This window comes from Tympanuchus pallidicinctus, unplaced genomic scaffold (assembly GCF_026119805.1).
Source record: "Tympanuchus pallidicinctus isolate F22 unplaced genomic scaffold, pur_lepc_1.0 scaffold1, whole genome shotgun sequence".
Lineage (NCBI taxonomy): Eukaryota > Metazoa > Chordata > Aves > Galliformes > Phasianidae > Tympanuchus > Tympanuchus pallidicinctus.
In genome coordinates, this window is record NW_026294618.1 from 104915161 (window position 1) to 104935681 (window position 20521).

Consider the following 20521-nt stretch of genomic DNA (forward strand, 5'->3'; position numbering starts at 1 on the left):
CATTTCAGGTACTTCTCTGAGCACGTCTGCCTGAAGCTTCTCTAGTAACAGATGTATTTAAAACTAAATTAAAAACAAACAAAAAACCCACCTGGCATCAAAATTTGTCCTGAAACAGTATTTCAGTGTTTGTCAGGCTGTAAAATGAGTCAACACCCAATCTGACATACAAAGAACTCGCTGACACCAGACCATGGAGGGGATGCCCAAATCTTTTGTTCAAGTCTTACCACCCACAGCAAAAATAACAGCAGCTCTTAAAAAACCACCAGAAACACCAAAGCACTCACAGATCACAGCACTGCTTCTGACTGATCCTGGCTCACCAAGCAACTTACAGCTTGATATCATAACAAAGTGCCCATCTTCACTTGACACAAGCAAATATAAAACATCAACGATGCAGACCTCCATCTCTTCAACTCCCAGACTGGGTTAATTGCCTTTGATTCTGGGACTCACCCAAGACCTGGACCTCAGGGTGTCGGGTCCTGCACCAGTAAAATCAGTCTGCATTTTCCTAGAGAACAAGATGTGTGGACAAGGGGGTTCTCCCCCTTTTACCCAGCCGGGTTGTGGCAGAGTTGAAATGACGAGCCACAAACGTCCTGCTCTGCTCACTGCTTTCCACTGCTGGTCCAACAGCTGTCATGCCCTATGTGACACACAACACCATCCAGAAGCCCTGCTATTCAGCATGTTACCAACTGTTAACATAGATTACGCTGTTATTTAACTCCAGGGGACTGTGGAGACCAAAAGGTCTCAATTCATTTAAATTAGACTAATTCACTGAAGACGGGTCCTGTCAGAGCCTTATAAACACCACAACCTTGGTGCACCTGCAAAGAGCCATTGGTTATCCTGGAGCTGGGGTAGCAGGTAAATTAAGTTTTCAGTAAAATAAATTGTGCAGCCCACTGCAAAAATTCACGTATCTGCTAACTATGCTAACTAGGAACACGGCACAGAGTTCCCAGTAAACTCCGTTGCTCTGGTTCATGCCTTAACCCTGTAGGAAGAGGCAGACATTTGAGTTCAAAAGACACAAGGACACTCCTATAGAAGACTGCAAGGAGACCTGTGGTTTTACAGCCCATGATGCTCAGCTGCAGAACTCTCTCTGTGGGGTACTAACCTAAACCAGATGTATTTTGCCTTTTAAACCAGCGTTAAGAAATGGCAAAGGTCAAGCATGTTTCATTCTGGCACTACTCGAATACACGCAGCCCTTCCTAGACTGAGCAGCTAGAGCAAAGACTGCATTTCCAGCACCAGTTACATGCTTCACTTCCATCCTCTGTGGTTATTTTCAGTTTCTGTTGTTTACCCTCATATTTATTCTGAAAACAATGCAGCACACTCCACGGAGATGTATGAGGAGAACATGGTGCATAGCAGCACCAGCTAGCAGGTCACTGGGAGTTTAATGGCCAGGTGCCAATCAGATAATGATTTGCAAGCTGTTACTCAACACAAGGGTGAACACAGTGGACCCTGAACTGCATGCAAAAAGGATGGTTTTTTCTTTAAGATTAAACACAAGCAGCATACAAAGCAATCAATCCACACAGTGATGGGGGTCACTGAGCTGAGTACATCTTTGCTGTCTTGAAGTGTGTAGACAGGAAATGCAATCCCCATCCAAATACTAAGACCCCAGCTCTTTTGTTTTCTACTGCAGGAACGTCACACAGTTCAGACAGAAAACCCCTGAAAAAGAAAACTCACGTAGTCACTGAGATCATCTTATCTGTAGAGCCTCCTGTGCAGCACCAGAGCTGAGCTGGGACCTCATTGGTCTTCTAAGCCAATCCTCCGATATCCCAGAAATGCTATTTTTTCAGCCTCTTCAGAAATTGATCGTACTCCTTCTTAAAACTTGGTCTTAAAACCTAACCCTAACCCACAACACTTTCTGGGATGCTCTTTCAGAACGCTGCTCATCTACCAGTCTGCATTTATTCACAGCCAACTTAGGCCCACTAGTTCTTGTACCAACCACATCCAGGAGTTTAGCACTTATCCCTGCAATTTAAAAACAGCACTTCTTGGCTCTCTAGGTTGAACTGAACAAAAACAAGGTGCTATTTTCTTGGTTTGAAGCTTCCCAGTTCCCCCCATAATCCCAGTGTTTTCCTATTGATCCATTCCTGTTTGAATTACTGACAGTGTGATGACACCATTTCACATGGTGTAAATGAGGTCTCACTAGAGCTGTGGGCTGGAGCACACAGACCTTCTGATCTCTGCTGGAAATGCTTCATGTGATGCAGCACAAGATCTCACATTCCTTCTTGCAGAAGCTGTGCTCTGAATATCATCTCAAGTAGATGATCATCTTCTTAAGGAAGAGCAAAGCAGGCTTTAAGAACACCCAGTCTTCCCCTGTGTTTGACAGCTTCCTGCTGTGTGCCTTCTGCCTTCATGTAGAGAAGCTACTAAGGAAAGCATGAAGATGACCATTCCAGCCCTACCCAAAGCCTGGTGACGTGGAGATGACCCTAAAAGCCTACACTGGGAACTGGGCATTAATTTCCTTGGCCTATCCAATTTGCTCAGCCCACATCTCAAAGTCAAGCTGTGCTCTCTCTGCCAGATCACTAGTAAAATCATAAGATTAGTGAAATCACCAGGGGCCAGGCAGTATTGTTGATGATGTTCAGGCCATCATAAAATACATCTGGCTCTTTCCAAGTTACTCCTTCTTATGTCCCTGTCAGGAGTGAAAAACTGTTGCTGATGTCAGGAAACAAACAGATAGAACGTATGAAGGAAACAGAGTATCAGATGAAAAGCTGAAAGTGAACTAGATTGAAGATTTGAGTTCTGGTAACACAAATCTACTTGAATTCAGGGCGGCTTGAGAGAAGCATCGCTCCCAAGAGGACACAAGGGATCACAGGTAAAAGACAAACTGATTAGGAGATTAATTCTCCATAGGCAGTAAAATGCCATCTGCTTCATTAATCATTCCAGGCACAACACCCTCCTTCCAGATGAAATGTCTTTTTATGCACACAAATAAATGTGCTTCGCTTAAAAGAAAGCTTAAAAGCCACCTTCCCCCAGGTAACACTCCACAAACCCCACAGAGCTGTGACACTGCCCTTGTTCCATCCTGACAAAGGACAAATGCTTGTGTGCTTATCACCCCAATCATTTCAGTAACGATGGTCTTTAAATCAAGCTGCTCAATGTCACATCCTTGAGAAGTTAACACTAAAATCTACTCCAGAAGCAGAACACATGCATGTAAGTTCATCTTTCATTGCTCCTTAGACTGTTAAATATTTTACAAAACTGTTTAAAAAAACAAAGAAAATCTTTTCCCACGTATTTTGTGAGATGCTAAAGGCAGGTTTCTTTGTCTTTTTCTAGAATGCTTTGCTTCCACTTTTGCAAGAGAATAGTATTTAACACAAGACAGGCAGACAACTCACTCACTGAAAATATCTCTGGCAAAAGCTAGTGTTAGATAAAACTGACAAAATCCAGGCAAATATCAGGCAGAGAAAAACTCCAAAAAGATTCACTGCCAGCAGTGAGCAACTCCAACCATTCAGGGTTCATTTGGCTCTTGGAAATGAGCTGCAAAGAAGAGGCTCTCAGAAGGCTACAGTGCCATTAGCATCCTGATGTATAGAATTGTAGAATCATTAAAGTTGGAAAGAACACTAAGATCACCAAGTCCAACCACTGACCCATCACCACCGTGCCCACTGAGCATGTACCTCCATGCCACAAAGGAGCAGAAGGGTGAAAGAAGGCACAGAGCCTTTCAGCACGTGCTGTAAGTCCATTCATCACAGGTCAGGGAGAGGACGTGGCACACAAGGGGATGCCAATGGGAGAAACAAACACCCAGGCCCGTTCCTGCCAAGCTACCTCTGATTTACACAGATGAGGATGCACTAAGTACCATGTCTTCCCTGTTGCACTCATTTTCCAACCATACAAAACATGTGTTGTTTAGTTCCAGTGTCTGGGACACACGGCACAGGAAAGTCAGAAGAGCTGATGAATGAAGAAGGGAGAAGCTACGTCACAGAGATATTTAACATCCTCCTCAGCAACTAAGCAAGCAGCTCCTTAAGGTCATGGTGCTGCATTGCTATTAAGAGACTCGCATGTATGCTGTATAGCTGCTGAGACATTGGGGATTTTAGCAAGTACTTCCCACTGAAAACAAGGAGAAGAGTGAAGTTAGAAAGCAAGCTTCATTATAGGCATACTTGTCAGAGGGCACTGCCAGGAAATACACAACTGGCTCATTCCCCATCTCTGGGTATGCTGTTGTGTATCTGGCACTGAGAAATACTATCAGTGGACATGGTGGTGAGGGGTTGATAGCTGGATTAGATGGTCTTAGTGGTCTTCTCCAATCTTCACCATCCTGTGTAATTACAGACGTACGAGCTCACCACAGATCCACAGACTGCCAGGAAGACTAACATGTGCTACATGCTCCTGTTGCTAGAGGCTGTGAATGCTTTCTGTGCAGCTGTAGCATGAAGAGAAAGCATCAGTGAGCAGAATGCTCCCAATGCCTCTTTCCAGCATAACTCGAGAACCACACAGCCACCCCAGTGAGGTCCGTCCATTGCTCTCCAAGAAAACCCTCCAGCAATTGCAGAGGTTTTGGCATACTGGTTTACACTGGATTTCAGTTTTTCCTCTCATTTCCATGCTGCACCTCCACTCAGATTTCAAGATAAGTCACTCATTTTAGATCTACTACCACCTTGCCATTTAGTATTGTAAATCATTAACACCAAGAGTACTGGATATGAACCCCAAGTTCAGAGTACTTATACCATATTTAAGAACAAAAACCTTCTCTGCATTATCCATAGGGTTTATCTCCTTGCTAGGCATTACTGTGCTATTTCAAAAGCTTTTGCAAGACATTTCCAGCTTTGAAAGTCCCAGAAAAATTAACGAGTGCATTTAACACAGAAAACCAAACAAGCATTTTTCTTTAGGTACATACAAATGGAAAATTATTTGGCAAAGCACAAGAAGCGTTACAGAAAGTTAGAAACAAGATGAAGATTATTCCTGTTGCTTCTAGCAAAAAGAAAAAAAAAACAACATAGCTCAGCAGCCAGCTGTCATCCAATTTGGAAATTACAGAACAAGATGAACTGAGTTCTTCATTAGTTCTACTGCGCTCTCTCAGCCAGCGTGAGGATGGAGGGATTCACAGGGAGGTGAGGACAGAGAGGAAAGCCTGCAAAGAGAAGGAATGTGGGCAGGACAAGAATCCTTACCCCAAAGGGAGGATGGATTCCATCGTGCTGCCCACCCCAATCACATGTGAGAACAGTAAACCCACCACTGTCACAGACCTGGCCAAGCTCTTACTGCTTGGCAAGGACATGAAAAATAAATCTCCTTTTTCGTTGTGGAGCCAAGGATCTGGAAGTTCTGACTGCTCACAGCTTAGCAGGATTGGTGAAAAAAGATGAAAATCACAAGGTTTGGTGCTTTGGCACCAAAGACTTCTCTGCCTTGGGCACCAAGAGCCACACCACACCAAGCCAAACAAGCTCCTCATGCATTTCAAAATTTGCCTGCTAACTTCTCATGCTTCTCCGGCATTTGAATGTTCAAGTTTAAGGTCTTGCTTTAGCAAACCCACACCAGTACTGGCAAAGACCATGAAAAGAGGTGAGCTGTGCGACTACTCATACCACACACAGTTTGGGTGAACAAGCAGTTATCAAGCAGGTAACAGAGAATGGGGTTCGGAAGCAGGAGCACATTGCTCCTGGAACATGCAGGTAAATGCACGCTCTGGAAGCCACTTTGTCTTGAACAGAAGGAAAAGGCAAGGATGAACAGCTTCTTTTCCTAGTGTGACTACCACAGCAGAAAGGTTCCTCGAATATTCAGATAATTAACAAGGGCTGAAAAGCAAGCAAGCAAACACATTACATTCTCACTCAACAGCACTCCATCGCATCACCAGCCTTGGAAACAGCTGAAGTCCTGTTAGAATCTGAACTGTTCAAGCATTCTCTGAAGCCAGGCCCTCACTCAGACACAAGGATGAGAATGTGCTCCCCAGAGCATTGCACACACCAGCAAGGCAACCACAGGAAGTCTCTGTCAGTCAGACCTCACTCCAGCTATGGAACTGAAACATGCATGTTTTCAGGAGACTCTTTACTTTGTTCAGTCAGAAGAATAGATGAGGGAAGAAGAATAAAATTATCCAGTTTGAAAAAGACCATTAAGATCATCTGATCTAATAATTCTAAACAAGATGAGAAACGCTTGTTTTGCTGCTAACACCTTGTAAAATTGTACCCTTCAGTCAACTGACTTGTAAAGTGGATTTAGGGGTGATCTGACGCCTGGGAAATCCCGAATGCTCCTCTCTGCCCCAACACAATAAAGGGGAAAATCAGAGTCAGCCCTGTAGGAACAGCAGAAGAAAAACTGGTGAGGGACAGGTCTGGGCACTAACCATCTGGGTACCTGTTTTAGGGACATGCTGGTTGCAGGCAAAGGAACTACATCAAACTTCTTGTTCATTTTTCTTATTGAAATTTTTCTCTGCCCAAATACTTCAACCCAAAGCAGCGTAAGGAGCTGATCAGAGCACCCAGAGGCAGCAGGATGGACTGAGGGGACACTCAAGCAGGATTCACTGCATATCTACACTGCAGTCTGAACTTGTTTTCAGCTGGGGCTAGGGACATCTCATTATGCTCTCTGACCCCAGAAGGACCTCCAAAAGCAATCCTCGAGAGCCCAGGGATAGCACAAGACTTGGCCAGCCCCTTTTCCCAATCAATCATGCTCCCCCTGCTTCGACTCCCACCAGCATCCCTGCTCCTTCCTCACATCCTCTTTTTTTTGGTGTAATTTAATTCAACTAAGACCTTGAATACTGATTAGATCTGAGCCCCAGCCTAACCTCTCTGAAGTTATGTAATCCCCGAAATCCAAAAAGCCTTGAAAAGCTTAAATGTGATAGTGCTGGTGATGTCATCCTGCTGAAAGGTTGCCATGGGAACCGCTCCTTCCCTTGCCATATGCCCAGTGGCTCTCAGCCCCAGAGCCCAGCACTGCCTGCTGCATGCTGTTCCCATTGCCCACACTGGGTAGAACTGGGAGAGGATTGCTCCAAGGACATGTGGGTGCCTGAGTAGTAGAAAAGACCTTGAAGGTGTTACCCAGACCTGAAAGCAAATAAGAACAAACTTACCAGCTTTAACAACCTCCTTTCCCTCTCCATCCCTTTAGCCACTCTGGCTAAAGAGTAACAGCAGCAGCAAGATTTTTTTGTTGGTGACGGGTAAAGCTGAATTTCCTGATGCTTCTCCACCTCGTTTCCCTCCTGCCCAGCTTATGAACCAAAAGGAACGTCGCAAATTAAACTCTGATTAATTGAAAACCCAAGCAAAGAGAATGTCTTCGCAGTGTCATTTCCCTCAAAGAAATTGAGAAATTCCCTCCTATTAAAGAGATTCTTAATCATCTTCTGCTTCCAGGGCACGTATGACACATCCTTACATAAGGCCTATAAGCGATTTTGTGTGCTCAGAGATGTGAAATGATTCTGTTTGGGTTTGCTATCCATATGTAAAAGCAACAGCAACAGCTTCCACTATGAGGCCAAGGATCCCAGACTGGAACTTGGAAGAATGCATCACATATACATCAGCAGCACCAAGAGAATAGTCTCAAAAAGGCCCGAGGGAACCATCTCACTAAATGGACTGCTGTTTTCTCATCTCGCACAAAATCCTTGCCAGAGAGCCTATAGCACAATGCAACAAAACCAAATTACAATGGGAGCGTTCATTCAAATTAAATGAGGAGGCCGTGTTTTTGAACTTAGCACGGATTCTCTTTTCTGGCATTTGTCATTTTAACACTTCTACACTTCCCATCTTAGTTACCCCCAAACACTACCAAAACATCACTATTTCAGGACACGATGCTGGTCCTTCTGGAGGCACAGTCACGAAAACTTCTGAGCTGTGGGCTTGCAGCTTTTAGCTGCACATTTCCTGCCTCATCAGACATGACTCCTTTCAGTCTTTCTCCAAGAAAAAAGACAAAAAACCCTGTATTTTCCACTTGGGAAAAATGCCAGAGGTGTTTTTGATTTCATAGAATGGCTTGGGTTGGAAGGGCTCTCAAGGATCATCAAGCTCCAACTCCCCTGCTTCTTTCAGTTTCTTCCCTGTCTTCTGCTCCACTGCTTCCAGGCCAACTGCAGCTCTGCCTCTACTCTATCATTCAGTGTGGGAATGGGACACAAAAAAGCCCACAATCAGATCCAAATCAGCCACCTCACGGGAACTGCATAGAGATGCAGTGGAACCACCAAACAGAACAGCAACACTCCCAGGGAGCAGCTCACCTATGCACACCAACCTTGGAAAACACCATGTGCAGCAAGGCAGGTGCACATTTCCACACTGTCCCCTCTTTGCCAGCACCCCATCCATCCCATGTCCTCCTGCCAGCACACCCACTGGCCCTGCAATACACCTGTGCTTTCCTGGGAGTGGAGCAGCAGCGCCACAACAACTGCAGAAGTCTCCATCTTTGCCACGAGCGCTCTTGGGATCCTTATTTATGTTCAGAGCTCCCTCCTGCTGCACTTCCAGGGATCAGAGGTGTATGTGCTATTTCCGCAGCAATTCCGTTTAAGAAAGTTTTCAGCTTATCAATTTAATACCCATCAAGCAGAAATGCCGCTCCCAGGTATCATATCTTGGTTTGCTTGGTGGTAGTTCTATTTCATTTCAATTAATGCTGTAATTTTCAGCCAAGTCCTGAGGTTCAGTTCTGTTGTTCTATGTTCTATTTTTTCCCCTAGGCATCTATAGAGAAATACTGCTGCTCTTTTAAACAATAAAACTTTGCAAGCTTTATTCTGTGATGAAAGAATGCAGCCTCTGGAGCACAAGGTAAGAGGGAAGTCCTTCTCCGAGCCCAGCTGCCTACTCTTGCAACTGACTCTGAATTCATTCTGCTCAATTTCAGCAGTAAATGGAGTTTGGTGATCTTCTCTGTGACATTTCCCTTATCAGCTCCAGGCAACATGCAAGCACCTTTCAACACAAGGAGAGCCTCCTAGGTCAGGCTGTACACTCATCCCTAACAAGGAAGATGAATTCCTGTATTGGGTCCTCTCTTTGAGCATCTTCCCAATACTGAACTTTGCAAACAACTGGATGCTTCAGGTGAAACATTACCTCCTCTGAAATCTGTGGCAGAACATCCAGTGCTTTTTAAAATGACATTCATAGGGCCAGGAATGAAAATCCTCATAAATTATCATTCCATAGCTTTTTTTTTTTTTTTTTTTTTTTTTTTTTGCAATTGATAAGCAATATAATTCACTTCTCCAAGTCTAAGGCCCCCTTTTATAGTACCATTATTTCTTCTGCAAAACAATGACATGCTGCTTTACCACAAGCTCTCAGCAAAATTCTTTCACTGCAAGCAAAAAGGGAATGGCACAAAGAGCCACCTCCATCCCAGAGTATTACAAAGGCAATCCCAGAAAATTCATACAGCAAGTCTAAATGAACTCACTTGTCCTGTTTCTTCTAAACATACTCAGTGCAATCACAGAGAGTTCAACATCTCAATTCCTTTCCTGGGCTCCATACAAGTAGCTCCTTTGGAAGCAGAGGGATTACAGAACTGATATCATTCCTGCCACCCAAGGAAAGGACAGTGCTTTTGGTCTCCTTGGGTTAGATACTGGGGAAAATTTACCCTCTGAAAGAGCAGTGAGGCAGTGGCACAGCTGCCCAGAGAATGGTGGGGTCACCATCCCTGGAGGGGTCCCAGAGCCATGGGGACACAGTACTGAGGACATGGTGGGGATGGATTGGGCTTAGACAGCTTAGTGGCCTTTTTCAACCCAGAGCAGAGGAGGTGTTCCAGCTCCCCATGCTGCTGGTAAATATTTTGCCTGCCAGTGCTAATGCATAATGTATAAACCAGCACCAAAGAAACAAACAAAAAAAAAAGAAAACTAAAAGCAGTTTTCATAAAAAGGATTTGGATTTTTTTCCCCATAAACAACAGCTGGCAAAGTATCTCACAAAATAAAAAATCCTGCTCTGCTGATACATTTAATTGCTTCAGGATTTAATGCTTCTCCAAAGTTGTTAGCTGCAGCTGATGTCGGAAGTACAGCATTTCTATCCGAAATTGTGATAGAGCAAAACTCATCACCAACTTTAGGAACTCACAAGTGCCCAGCCAACCCTTCTGCTGGGCTGCAGCAGCCCCTAAATGACGGAAAGCACAGCAGTGACAGCAGAATAGCAAAGTCCCACGCTGCAGCAAACAGGGACTTGCTCAAATGCAACAGCCACAGAAATAAAGATAAGAACCTGCTTACCTTGGGAAGGCCTCACATACACAAGGAACTCCAGCATACCACCCTCACCCCCCACTGCCAACCCTTAAATGAGGTCTGAGCAGGGGTGGATCCCAGCTCCAGCCCTTCTGGTCACTCAGGTGCATTGCATACACCTGTGCTTACATGGGTTGGTCCTGCCTTCCCACCAGGTGCCCTATCACCTGTCTGTGACTTTGCATTTCCACTACAGTTTAAGCAAGTCAGCTTCCAGGGAGAGTATCTTCACCAGGAGCAGGTTGTGCATTCCTGCTCAGCTTCAGAACACTCCAGGTTGCTGCTGATTCCCAAAATTGTACTTCAATTAAAAGCCAAAAGACAGCTTTCAGCGAGCCAAAAATGAAATTCAAATTCTAAGACCCAAGGTTTTAATACCTTTCCAAACACTTTTATACTAAAGTGAAGACCATCTAGTCCAACTACTGAAGAGACAAGGCTGCCCTGCTATGCCTGCTGTTAAGCACCCCTAAAAATAAAGACAAGTTTGTGCTGTTTTGCACCTGTGATCCTGGTAATTACATCACGTTGCTGGAAGGTGGCTCATTTTCTGGTCAGCTGCTTTTTCCTTGGACTCCCAACCTACCTCTGCTGTGCAGAGCAGAGCATCCCCAACATCTGCACAACCCCAGCCCCATTCTGAGCCTCCTTCCCACTTAAAGCAGGATAAATATGCCATGGTACTCCATGCCATGTAACTCCTCTGCTGCAATTTACAGCATCTGCATAATAATCAATAAGGTAATAAATGTGAAGAGAAATACAACCTGCCACCTTCCAAACAGCAAATGTAAGGCTCTCCTCTCTTTCAGTTGTCCATAACTCAAATAGCTCACAGAAACACCGTTTGAACAGTTAACGTATTTACCAAAAAGTTACAGATGAACTACATGAGAAGTGTTTCCTCTACTAGTCCTGTGGAAGCAGTAAATTAGGCTGCAAATTAACTCTGATTTGCTGGCACGTATACTAAAACCAGGCAACAGACTCAGCTTTAGCACATCCACCCCTCTGCCCCGCTGGGATTTAGCAGGGATTTGCAGCATCATATTTCTGCTTTGCTCCTAGGCAGGGTGCCCAGAAGGGATGGCTGTGTTACCCAGTCCCTGGGGTCATGGTGAGACCAGAGCTCCGACTGCCAGCAGGTTTTCAAGTTACTTTCCACAGAATCACAGAATTTCAGGGGTAGGAAGGGACCAAGGTCAAGTCTGGCACTCTGCTCAAGCAGGTTCCCTTACAGTTGGTTGCAAAGGTAAGTGTCCAGACAGGTCATAGAATCATAGATTCATTAAGATTGGAAAAGACCACTAAGATCACCAAGTCCAACCACTAACTCATCTCCACCAACTGTGTCCCTCAGTGCCACATCCCCATAGCTCTGGGACACCTCCAGGTGACCCCACTACTTCCTTCCCAGCGGACGGACGGTCACCTCCTGCTCCTGCTGGCTCCTGCTGACACAAGCCAGGGTGCTACTGGCCTTCTTGGCCACCTGGGCACACTGCTGGCTCACAGCCAGCCTGCTGGCCACACATCCAGGTCCTTCTCTACAGAGCTTCTCTTCATAGGGCTGGGAAAAGGAGCAAAAGCAAAACGAGCTTTCCAGTTGGACACGCTGCAGAAATTACTGTGCCTCCACTGGAATATTTTCAAGGATCTGCGAAATCAAAATAGAATGGGGAACGCTGAATGACAGGACATTCCCTTAAAAGGCCATCTGATCCTGATTTATAGAGTCTGAACAGCACGGGATTTCCTATGCAGACAAACCTGCCAAGCAGCTGTCAGCATGGTCCTTACTGGCACTGTTACTTCACGGGCAAAGCATTTCACTTTGCTCTTCAGAGGAAGTTCGACTCATTCACTCACACTGTGTGCACGTGTGCCTGTGAGCACAGACACACACACGTGCACAAGCATCTCTAGTGATACCAACCAGTTCCAAGGAAATTTGGAAAAGCACATTTTCACTCATTAAGGGTCCTCCCCTTTCCTGCGTGCTAACCTGTTTGTTAATTCCATACTGAACAGAAAGTGAAATATCCCATTGAGTCTTTCCCAGGAGACATCGATTCAGTGCAATCCAAATCCATCCAGCATGGATGCAGCAGGGGTAGGGCGGCAGGGTAGATGTGCTGGCTTGCTGTGCTTTGAAAAATTAACTGACCAAAACAAATATAAAGAGTAAGATACGTTAAAAACGTGGAACCCAAGTGTAAGGGGAATGTGAGATTAATTCAATGGAAGCTGCACGGACAGCCCCAACTCCCTGCTGCCAGCTTCCCCACCCCCAGCACACAAGAGGTGGCTCAGTGGAACTTTCCATCACTCGCTCCAAATATTTGTCAGCTCCTGCACCCTGATTAAATCTGTAATCCCAGTTACCAGGGTAGGGGTCAGGGAAAAGGGGAAGGCTTAGCGTCACCCGAAGCCTCAGGCTGAGTCGCTGTTGGACATCCCTGCTTTCAGACACAGTTTACCTGGTGGCATTTGTACTGTTGTGTCTGCTGTTCTGCAGAGCTCTCCCCGTTGGTCCCTCACCAGAGATGGTTCCTGAGAGCCACTTCTGCCAGCCAGTGGCCCATGCAGCAAACCCATGGGCATTGCCATAGTCCTCTGCCAGAAGGGATCCCAACAACACAAGTGGGGCACAAATAAAGCTCTGCCCTACAGGGTTGCTTGCCTGTGTACAAACAGGGCTCAAAAAGCACTCAAAGCCTCTATGGAAATAAAGCATCCAGACATGTTTTGGACAAGTAAACCAGTTATCAACTCCTTACAGTGCAAATCAGAGGGAAATGGGAGAGGACACTGGGGAAGTATCACTCAAATCACCATGGTGGAAACATCTTTTACACTTTTCTTGCATTTTTTTCCCCACGAAAATGGGTCTGGACACAGATGGATCCAGATAATATCATCAGAACCCACGACTGGGTCCTTCTGTAGCCCTTCTTCAGATATACCAACCCTGCTTTGTCTCACAGGTGAGGACGCATCTTACCATGAACACACACAGGGGCCCCCTAAGGCACCCAGACTGATGTTTTATGGAGAAATAGGTTTTATTTCTGCTGGCCCTTGCCCCTGCAAACCCCAAAGCAGTACTGATGTGAGGAGTCATCCATGCAACCGGGCAGCATGCGTAGAGCTCCCAGCAAACAGAGACACACACCCTACAACCATCCTCCTTAACCCGCCAACCCACATTTGAGATTTGATGGTTAATAATTAATTGCTGCTTTGTTTTCTAGTGAAACTCTATAGCAGTAATTATCCCCGTTTTAACACAAAACAATTATCACCTCCTCCTCTCCTTTTCTTCTCCCATCAATTACGAGATGGGAAGGCAGCATCTCTTGCTCACAACTAAGAGCAGTGATGGTGTGGTGGGTAATTAGCAGAAGGCTACTGGAGGTATCATCACTCCACCAGAGCACATGCAGCTTGTGGTGCTCCAGAAGGACAGGAACATCACACACTCGTTCACTCAGAAGTCACGGCCATCAGTGCAGAAGCTAACTCCCCAGTCACTTTCTTTTGATTCTATTAATGAGTGCTAATTAGAAGTGGTCATTCAGCCTGCCAGCTGCTGCATGTCCATCACCAGCAGCCCAGGTTAATGCTTCTGCTGTGTTCACCAGGCTGCATGTTCAGGATTACCTTAAGTTATATATATGTATATGTATGTAAATATAAATACACTGAGCTTGACCACTGGTTTTTTTTGTTTTTTTTTAATCCTCTTGTCTTTTAATGTATGCACACACATAAAAACAAAGATAGAAGAATATAAAAGGTGCTGGGCTACCCAAGCTTTAGTGGATGGCTTCTAATGACAGAATCACAGAACAATCCAATTTGGAAGGAACCAACAAGTATCAAGTCCAACACCTGACTCCACACAGGACCCCCCAAAATTTGTTCATCGCACACAGAACCATGGGAAGGGACCTTAAAAGTCACCCAGTTCCAACTGCCATGGGCTGGCTGCTCCCCACCAGCTCAGGCTGCCCAGGGCCCATCCAACCTGGCCTTGGGCACCTCCAGGGATGGGGCATCACAGCTCTGGGCAGCAATGCTAGGGCTTCACTGCCCTCTGAGTAAAGAATTGCCTCCTAAATAACCTAAACCTCCCCACTTTTAGCTTAAAGCCATTCCCTCTTGTTGTTCTGTCACTATCAGACTGTATGAGGTCCCTGCAGAGCATTCTCTTCTCCAGGCTGAACAACCCCACCTCCCTCAGCCCTTCTTCATAGGAGAGGTGCTCCAGCCCTTCCCATGCAAGAGATCTGAGGAACAGGAGAGGGAAGCTGCCACAAAACACACTGAGCAACGACCATCTGTGCTAGGGTTGAGGTTTTGGGATGCAACAGCTGAAGAGCTGAAGCAGTCATCCAAAAAGTAGAACACCTCTTTCCTTGCTTTCTCAAGCACCCCAGGGATCATTCGCTTTAACAGTTCTCTGCTACCTGAAACCTCATTGACTCAGGCTGCACAGAAACTTCCTCTTGCTGTGTGGTTTTATAACACCTGGCACGAAAGCCTTTGATCTGATCATGACTGCAAATCTCTCTGGGGTTCTTTCCCTCACCCGATGGGACTGCCAGCCAGCAAAGGAGCCACAAAGCTCCTGCCCCAGCCATTGCAGAGAGGCAAAATGAAAATGGCATTGCTCCTCTTCCTAACACAGACAGCAATGAAGGAAGGAGCTTTCACATACGAGTAACCAATATCTAATCTGGAAAATTCTTTACGCAGTGCGTGAAAAAAATCCATTTTAATTAAATACTTTCATTTTACCCACTGCTGTGCACTAAATTAAACCGCTTCGACATTAATATATGAAACCATTATTCTGAGCATGCATAAGTGAGTTAATGGATGTGTATGTCTATAAAAACTGCACAATTAAACACGTTTTAAAATGCAAATGACACATGATAAAGACTCCATTCTGATTGTATTAAATCTTGACTTGGGATATTGTACTAGGTCTTCAGTTGATAAAACACGTGTAAACAGAATGAAATCAATGGAGCCACTAATAATGTACATTAGTGGAAAATCTGGACCTTTGATTTTTAAATACTCACTACAACCCAGAACTGCAGAACAAGTCACAAAAATCCAGCTTGTGACATGCAGCCTGATGTTACTTTTCTTCTTTTACAGTCATAGTTCAAAAATACACATTTAAAAAGGAAACTCTAATAGGATTCATACTGGGACACATCCCAGAATTACATCACCTTTCACCCTTGAAGGCAAAGAAATTCACATTATACCCCGAGGCCCTCATTTACACGTTCGTGTGCAAACCATAACACACCAGAACCCACTGAAATTGGGATTGTGCTTCTAACCATTGGCCCCAACTTTCTTTATTATCAATCTAGCAGCACATAGGGATTTTAAAAAGGGGAAAACTGTATTTATATTGTGGAGGCCTCCTCTACAGGCCTATAATGCTGTAGTAAGGGTCTCAGCAGAAGCATGAGCTCCGAATCCCTCTGGCTTGTGCTGTGAGCAATGAGTTTACTGGGCACTCATGAGACTCTCGTACCTCTTTCCATATGCACTCTGCTTTAATTTGCCATAGGTTAAATATTAGCAGACACTCGAAGCTTAGACCAGCTCTGGGCCAGGTCAGAATGTTTCAAACCTTAAGCTCTGCTAAAAGGTTGCTCCAAATTAACATGTAAGGGAGACCAAAAGCTGTTTGCACGTAGGAATGCCACAGGCAGGCTGTGTGCCAAGGGAAGAGCCGCTACAAACAGCAGCTCAGAGCTCAGCCAAGGAGATGGGCACTGGGCTGACACACCTGCTGGGAAAGCTCACGGCGATGTAAAAGCAAATGTAAAAGATAACGCCTTCCTCTGCCCCAACTCAGATGGAGTCACTCTCTGACCTCCGTAGAACCTCTCAAAAAAGTACAGTCCTTGAAATATTTCGAAGTAACACCTGCCCACCAATGGAGCTCTTCAAACACTTGTGCATCAACTTCCCCAAACTCACCCGAGCTACAGGACCTGTTGTAGCTCCGACTTGGATTTCCATCTCCAAGCCAAGTCTCCCTTCTCAGTGATTTCTAACTACCAAACAAAGCTCTTCAGAGCTGACGTTTTCCATAGCCCTCCTTCATACCAACTCACTGATCACGTCAAACACTTCACTTTCACATGAAGCAAAGCAAAATGATACAATCTAAAATCTCAAGGAGCAATCGGATCCAATAGGCAGATATTAGCAACTGAGGGAAAAAAAAAACCCTGACTTTTATTCCCCAATATTCATAAGATCCTTTTTAATTATTTTTTTTTTAGAAGGCTGCCTACAGAAATACAGACTTAATTCAGATATCTCCTACGCCAAAGAGGATTTCTTTTGACTTTGCACTACCCATAAAAATAGATGCTTGAAAATCTGGTTTACAGAATATTTCATTTGATTACTAAAATGAAATACATTAAATGTCAAAAAAGATACATAAACACAGTTTCAGAATTTGCAGAGATCACAATTAAGCTACAAAATATAGCAACCACCTGCCTCTTTCAATAGGGAATTTCCTTACAAAGATGCCATTACTAGGCAATATATCACCTACCTCACAAAATCAGCCTGGAAATTCGGCACTACTATCAGCACATCAACCATATATTAAAACCTCGTTAAACTCTTGGGTATCCATCTTCAACTTTTTCATTTATACTGCTCTGCAGAGTGACAGAATCTCCAGACAGAAGAAGCAGTGCACATTTAATTGTATATATAATCAGCATACCGTTCAGTTTGCAATTACAGACTCGAATGGAGAATGGAGAAGACTGCTCCATTGCTCTGAGCTCAGCCTGTTCTCAGTCTACCCCACTGTCCACTCACCTCCCAGTTCCTCCCAGCTTACCTATGAGGATGTTATGGGAGACAGTGTCAATCAGCCTACTTGAATGCAAATAAATCACTGAAAGGGGAAACTTCAAATCAGGCTCTTTGATAGATCTTGCTGAACCAGGAACCTGCGCAATCCATCTGTTCCTCAAATTGAAAGGTATTAGCCTTTGGCATACCAATGACATCTGTAAATAAAGCCACATTTGAAGGCTATATTGCCAGGTATAGAATTGTGCAGTATTTTTAATGAGAAGAGCAAATACACAGTTGGAGAGAACACTGGATTTTACACAGCTTGGATTCAACAGACACCAGGATAAGTGACTCTATTCCCCAATTCCTTGGTTTCATAGGCACAACATTTAAAAAGTTAAACAAAAAAATTAGATTACTTCTATTCTTTCTTTCTTTATAAACTTCAATCTGTTTCCAGGTTCATGCCCCAACCTGGCTTCAATTAAACTAGTGAATTAGTAAGAAGGATGATCTTGCTGTTTAAGCTTAAAATCTGAACTGGCAATTTCTACCTCTGCCACATCGTAACGGCTGGTTTTATAGTATTGCAAAACTGTGTGTATTCTTTGACTCTGACATGCATGAGAAGAAGTGGAAGCCAGTAAATAGATTTCTGCAAGTCAAACGTTGTCCCCTGCCATCACAGGCACCACCAACTGCATTAGGTGCTGGCAGGTACACATGGCAAGCAGCACACAGAAATCCTGATGAGGAGCTCAATGTGAGGTATCAAGACCAGAAGTGAAGCTGCATGCTGCTCAGTGTTTTTGGTTAACGATGGAACAAGAACAGAAGTACAGCCTGGCCATGCAAATAAAGCCTGATAAATCACAGCATCGTTGATCATTAAGGTTGGAAACGACCACTAAGATCGTCTAGTCCAACCTTCAGCCCATCACCACCGTGCCCTCTAAACTAAATCCAGAGGTGCTATCACAAGACAAAGCTGCAGATGTTGCTGTTGCGTTCTGTCCTGCTACACAGTGGGGGAACAATCTGCTGTCCAGGAATACCTGCTGGGTCCTGCAGAGAAACCTCCTCGCTCCAATTCAGCACAAGGGACCTGGATCTGCCTACGTGCAGAAATGAATGCTGAACATAACTCGGCATTCAGGGCTGGACCGTCAGGTGATGTCAACCAGCAGAGCCTCTCAGATTTCTGTCACCCAAGGATCTGCCCAGAGTTTGCCTACAGGTTGATAACTTAATCTCTCTGCTGTAAAAAGTCAGGAAACAATTTACATCACTCAAAGCCCTCCTCCCCAAATCTGTTTGTGCTATAGAATAGCTGTGGCTTGCAGACATCTGCAGCCCTGTGATTGCTTGCGTCTGTTCCGAGCTCCAAAATAGTTTTAAAAGCCAGCTGTCATTTGCTCAGGGAGAAACCAGCAGCGTAATAAAACATTGCAGGAAATAACGTTCACCAAAGAGAAGCTTGGTGGAAATGGGACGTTTGGGAGAATTCTGACGCTTTACAAAAACACAGCAGTATTCTTAAATGCTTAAGTTGACAACTCGCATTTACCATTGACAGAAGAATAGTTCAAGTACCAAAAAAAATCAAACCCAGAAACCAGTATTCTGGTACCTGGCCAAACTAGGACATGTCCATCTGAAGCATGTTTACTTGTATTATGGCTATGAGCTGTTATCTGCACATGAGTAATGCCTTGGGGCCACAACAGGCCAAGCAGATTGCCAAGTATCAGTCCATGATTCTATCAGAAAAGCATTGTGATCATGTGCAAAATGCAGATTTTGAATCTTACAGTCCACTTTCCATCAGCACAGTCCCATTAAACCCCATGGTGCCATCAGTATTAGCTGGCTGTCTTGCCATGAAGGCAGCTCTTTTAGAGATGATGTAGCTGAAAAATTATGCTTTATCCCTCATGAAGTTGTGTGTGCAAACATAATCCATCAGTTCTCGCACAGAATATCCAAGTTCCACAGCAAACCAGTTTCCCTTCTCAAAAACACAGCTGTTTTTACCATGATCCACTCCATCACACAGGACTGGAATACCACAAGCTCGTAGCTTAAAAGCTGTTTTATCCAGACTAAGTGCCTTTGAAAAGGAAACAAGAACTTCAGATGGGATCAAAGATACCAGCTTTGGAGTGGATAAGTGCTGTCATGCCTGTTTTTCATGTCAATGTGCACATCCCCAGGCACCAGAGCTTTGGGACCGGGGTGACCATGAAGGTTTTCCTGCTCCCTGCAAGGCAAGGAAGCTCCTGCTGGCACAAGCCACTGCAGCTTCACATCTTCAGCAGGGAAGCCAAGCCAAAGCATGTGTAAGCAAAAGCTTTCTCATAGTGATCAGCAGCTTCAGGGTCAGTATTTAACAACTAGGCAATGTGTAACAGCAACTAAAAAGGCAGCCTGACCAACAATCCCTACAGATCAAGTTTAACTACATGGTGACCAAAAGGTTGCAGGTGGGTCAGGTTATTACAGTCCACACGAAGACTGAAAAGAAAGGAGAGAACAGAAGTTGTAGCCCTATCTAAGTTCATCTTACATGGCCAGTAGGTAATATATAAACTCAGCTAAGTAAGTCCTTGCACAGCCCTCCAAGTGCAATGCAAATTGCACTGAATTTCTGACTGGCTCTCAGGTGATGTTCTGCCTGTGTCTTTGAAAGGTTTACAGGTTGAGATCTGCTCCTTCTTCCCTATGGCAGTATTCCTTGCTTTTTTCCTCATCATCAATTCTCAAGACTATTAACGCTCCTCTTGGGTAGCAATGGTCAATTATCCTTTGCTATTCCTCGCTCTGACACCCAGCACGATACACAAATCTTCCACAAACACTCTGCAAGGCCGTTACTGAATAGCTAGCACATGACAATACAGTAATTTCCACTGGAAACAATGATTAAAACGGGAACACACTAATCACAAGTATCACCAATTAAGCAAATGACTCCCAGTAGGTGAGAATTTGCAGATTACCGGTGCGCTTCGTGGCCATGTTGCAATGCAGAAGGCTGGAGGCTGAGTACGCATCAGCCAGCAGCCAATAGGCCTAATGAGATTTTTTTTCTATTAGAACAAGTGGTGGTTTAATTACAACTGTTTGATACATATGCAGTGGTGCACTCTGTGAAAATAAACAACAGCTTCCTGACAAGGGCACTACATGCTCACAGGAGTTCATTACTGTTCCTCTGCCTGCAGACTGTAAAGATTACGCTTGTTTCGGGAT

General features: G+C 44.6%; 1 protein-coding gene across 2 annotated transcripts in view; it reads right to left on the minus strand.

Moving 5' to 3' along the window:
• The window catches only part of SLC24A3 (solute carrier family 24 member 3), an 83629-nt gene extending 73099 nt beyond the window's left edge, over nucleotides 1–10530 (minus strand). Inside the window, exon 1 of one of the 2 annotated variants that reach the window (XM_052701361.1) lies at nucleotides 10388–10530. In XM_052701361.1, coding sequence (XP_052557321.1) covers nucleotides 10388–10424 — 37 coding nt within the window. In that variant the 5' untranslated portion in view covers nucleotides 10425–10530. The remainder of the gene's footprint in view (nucleotides 1–10387) is intronic. The other variant, XM_052701370.1, reaches the window with a different exon arrangement.
• Between the last annotated feature and the right edge of the window lie 9991 nt (nucleotides 10531–20521).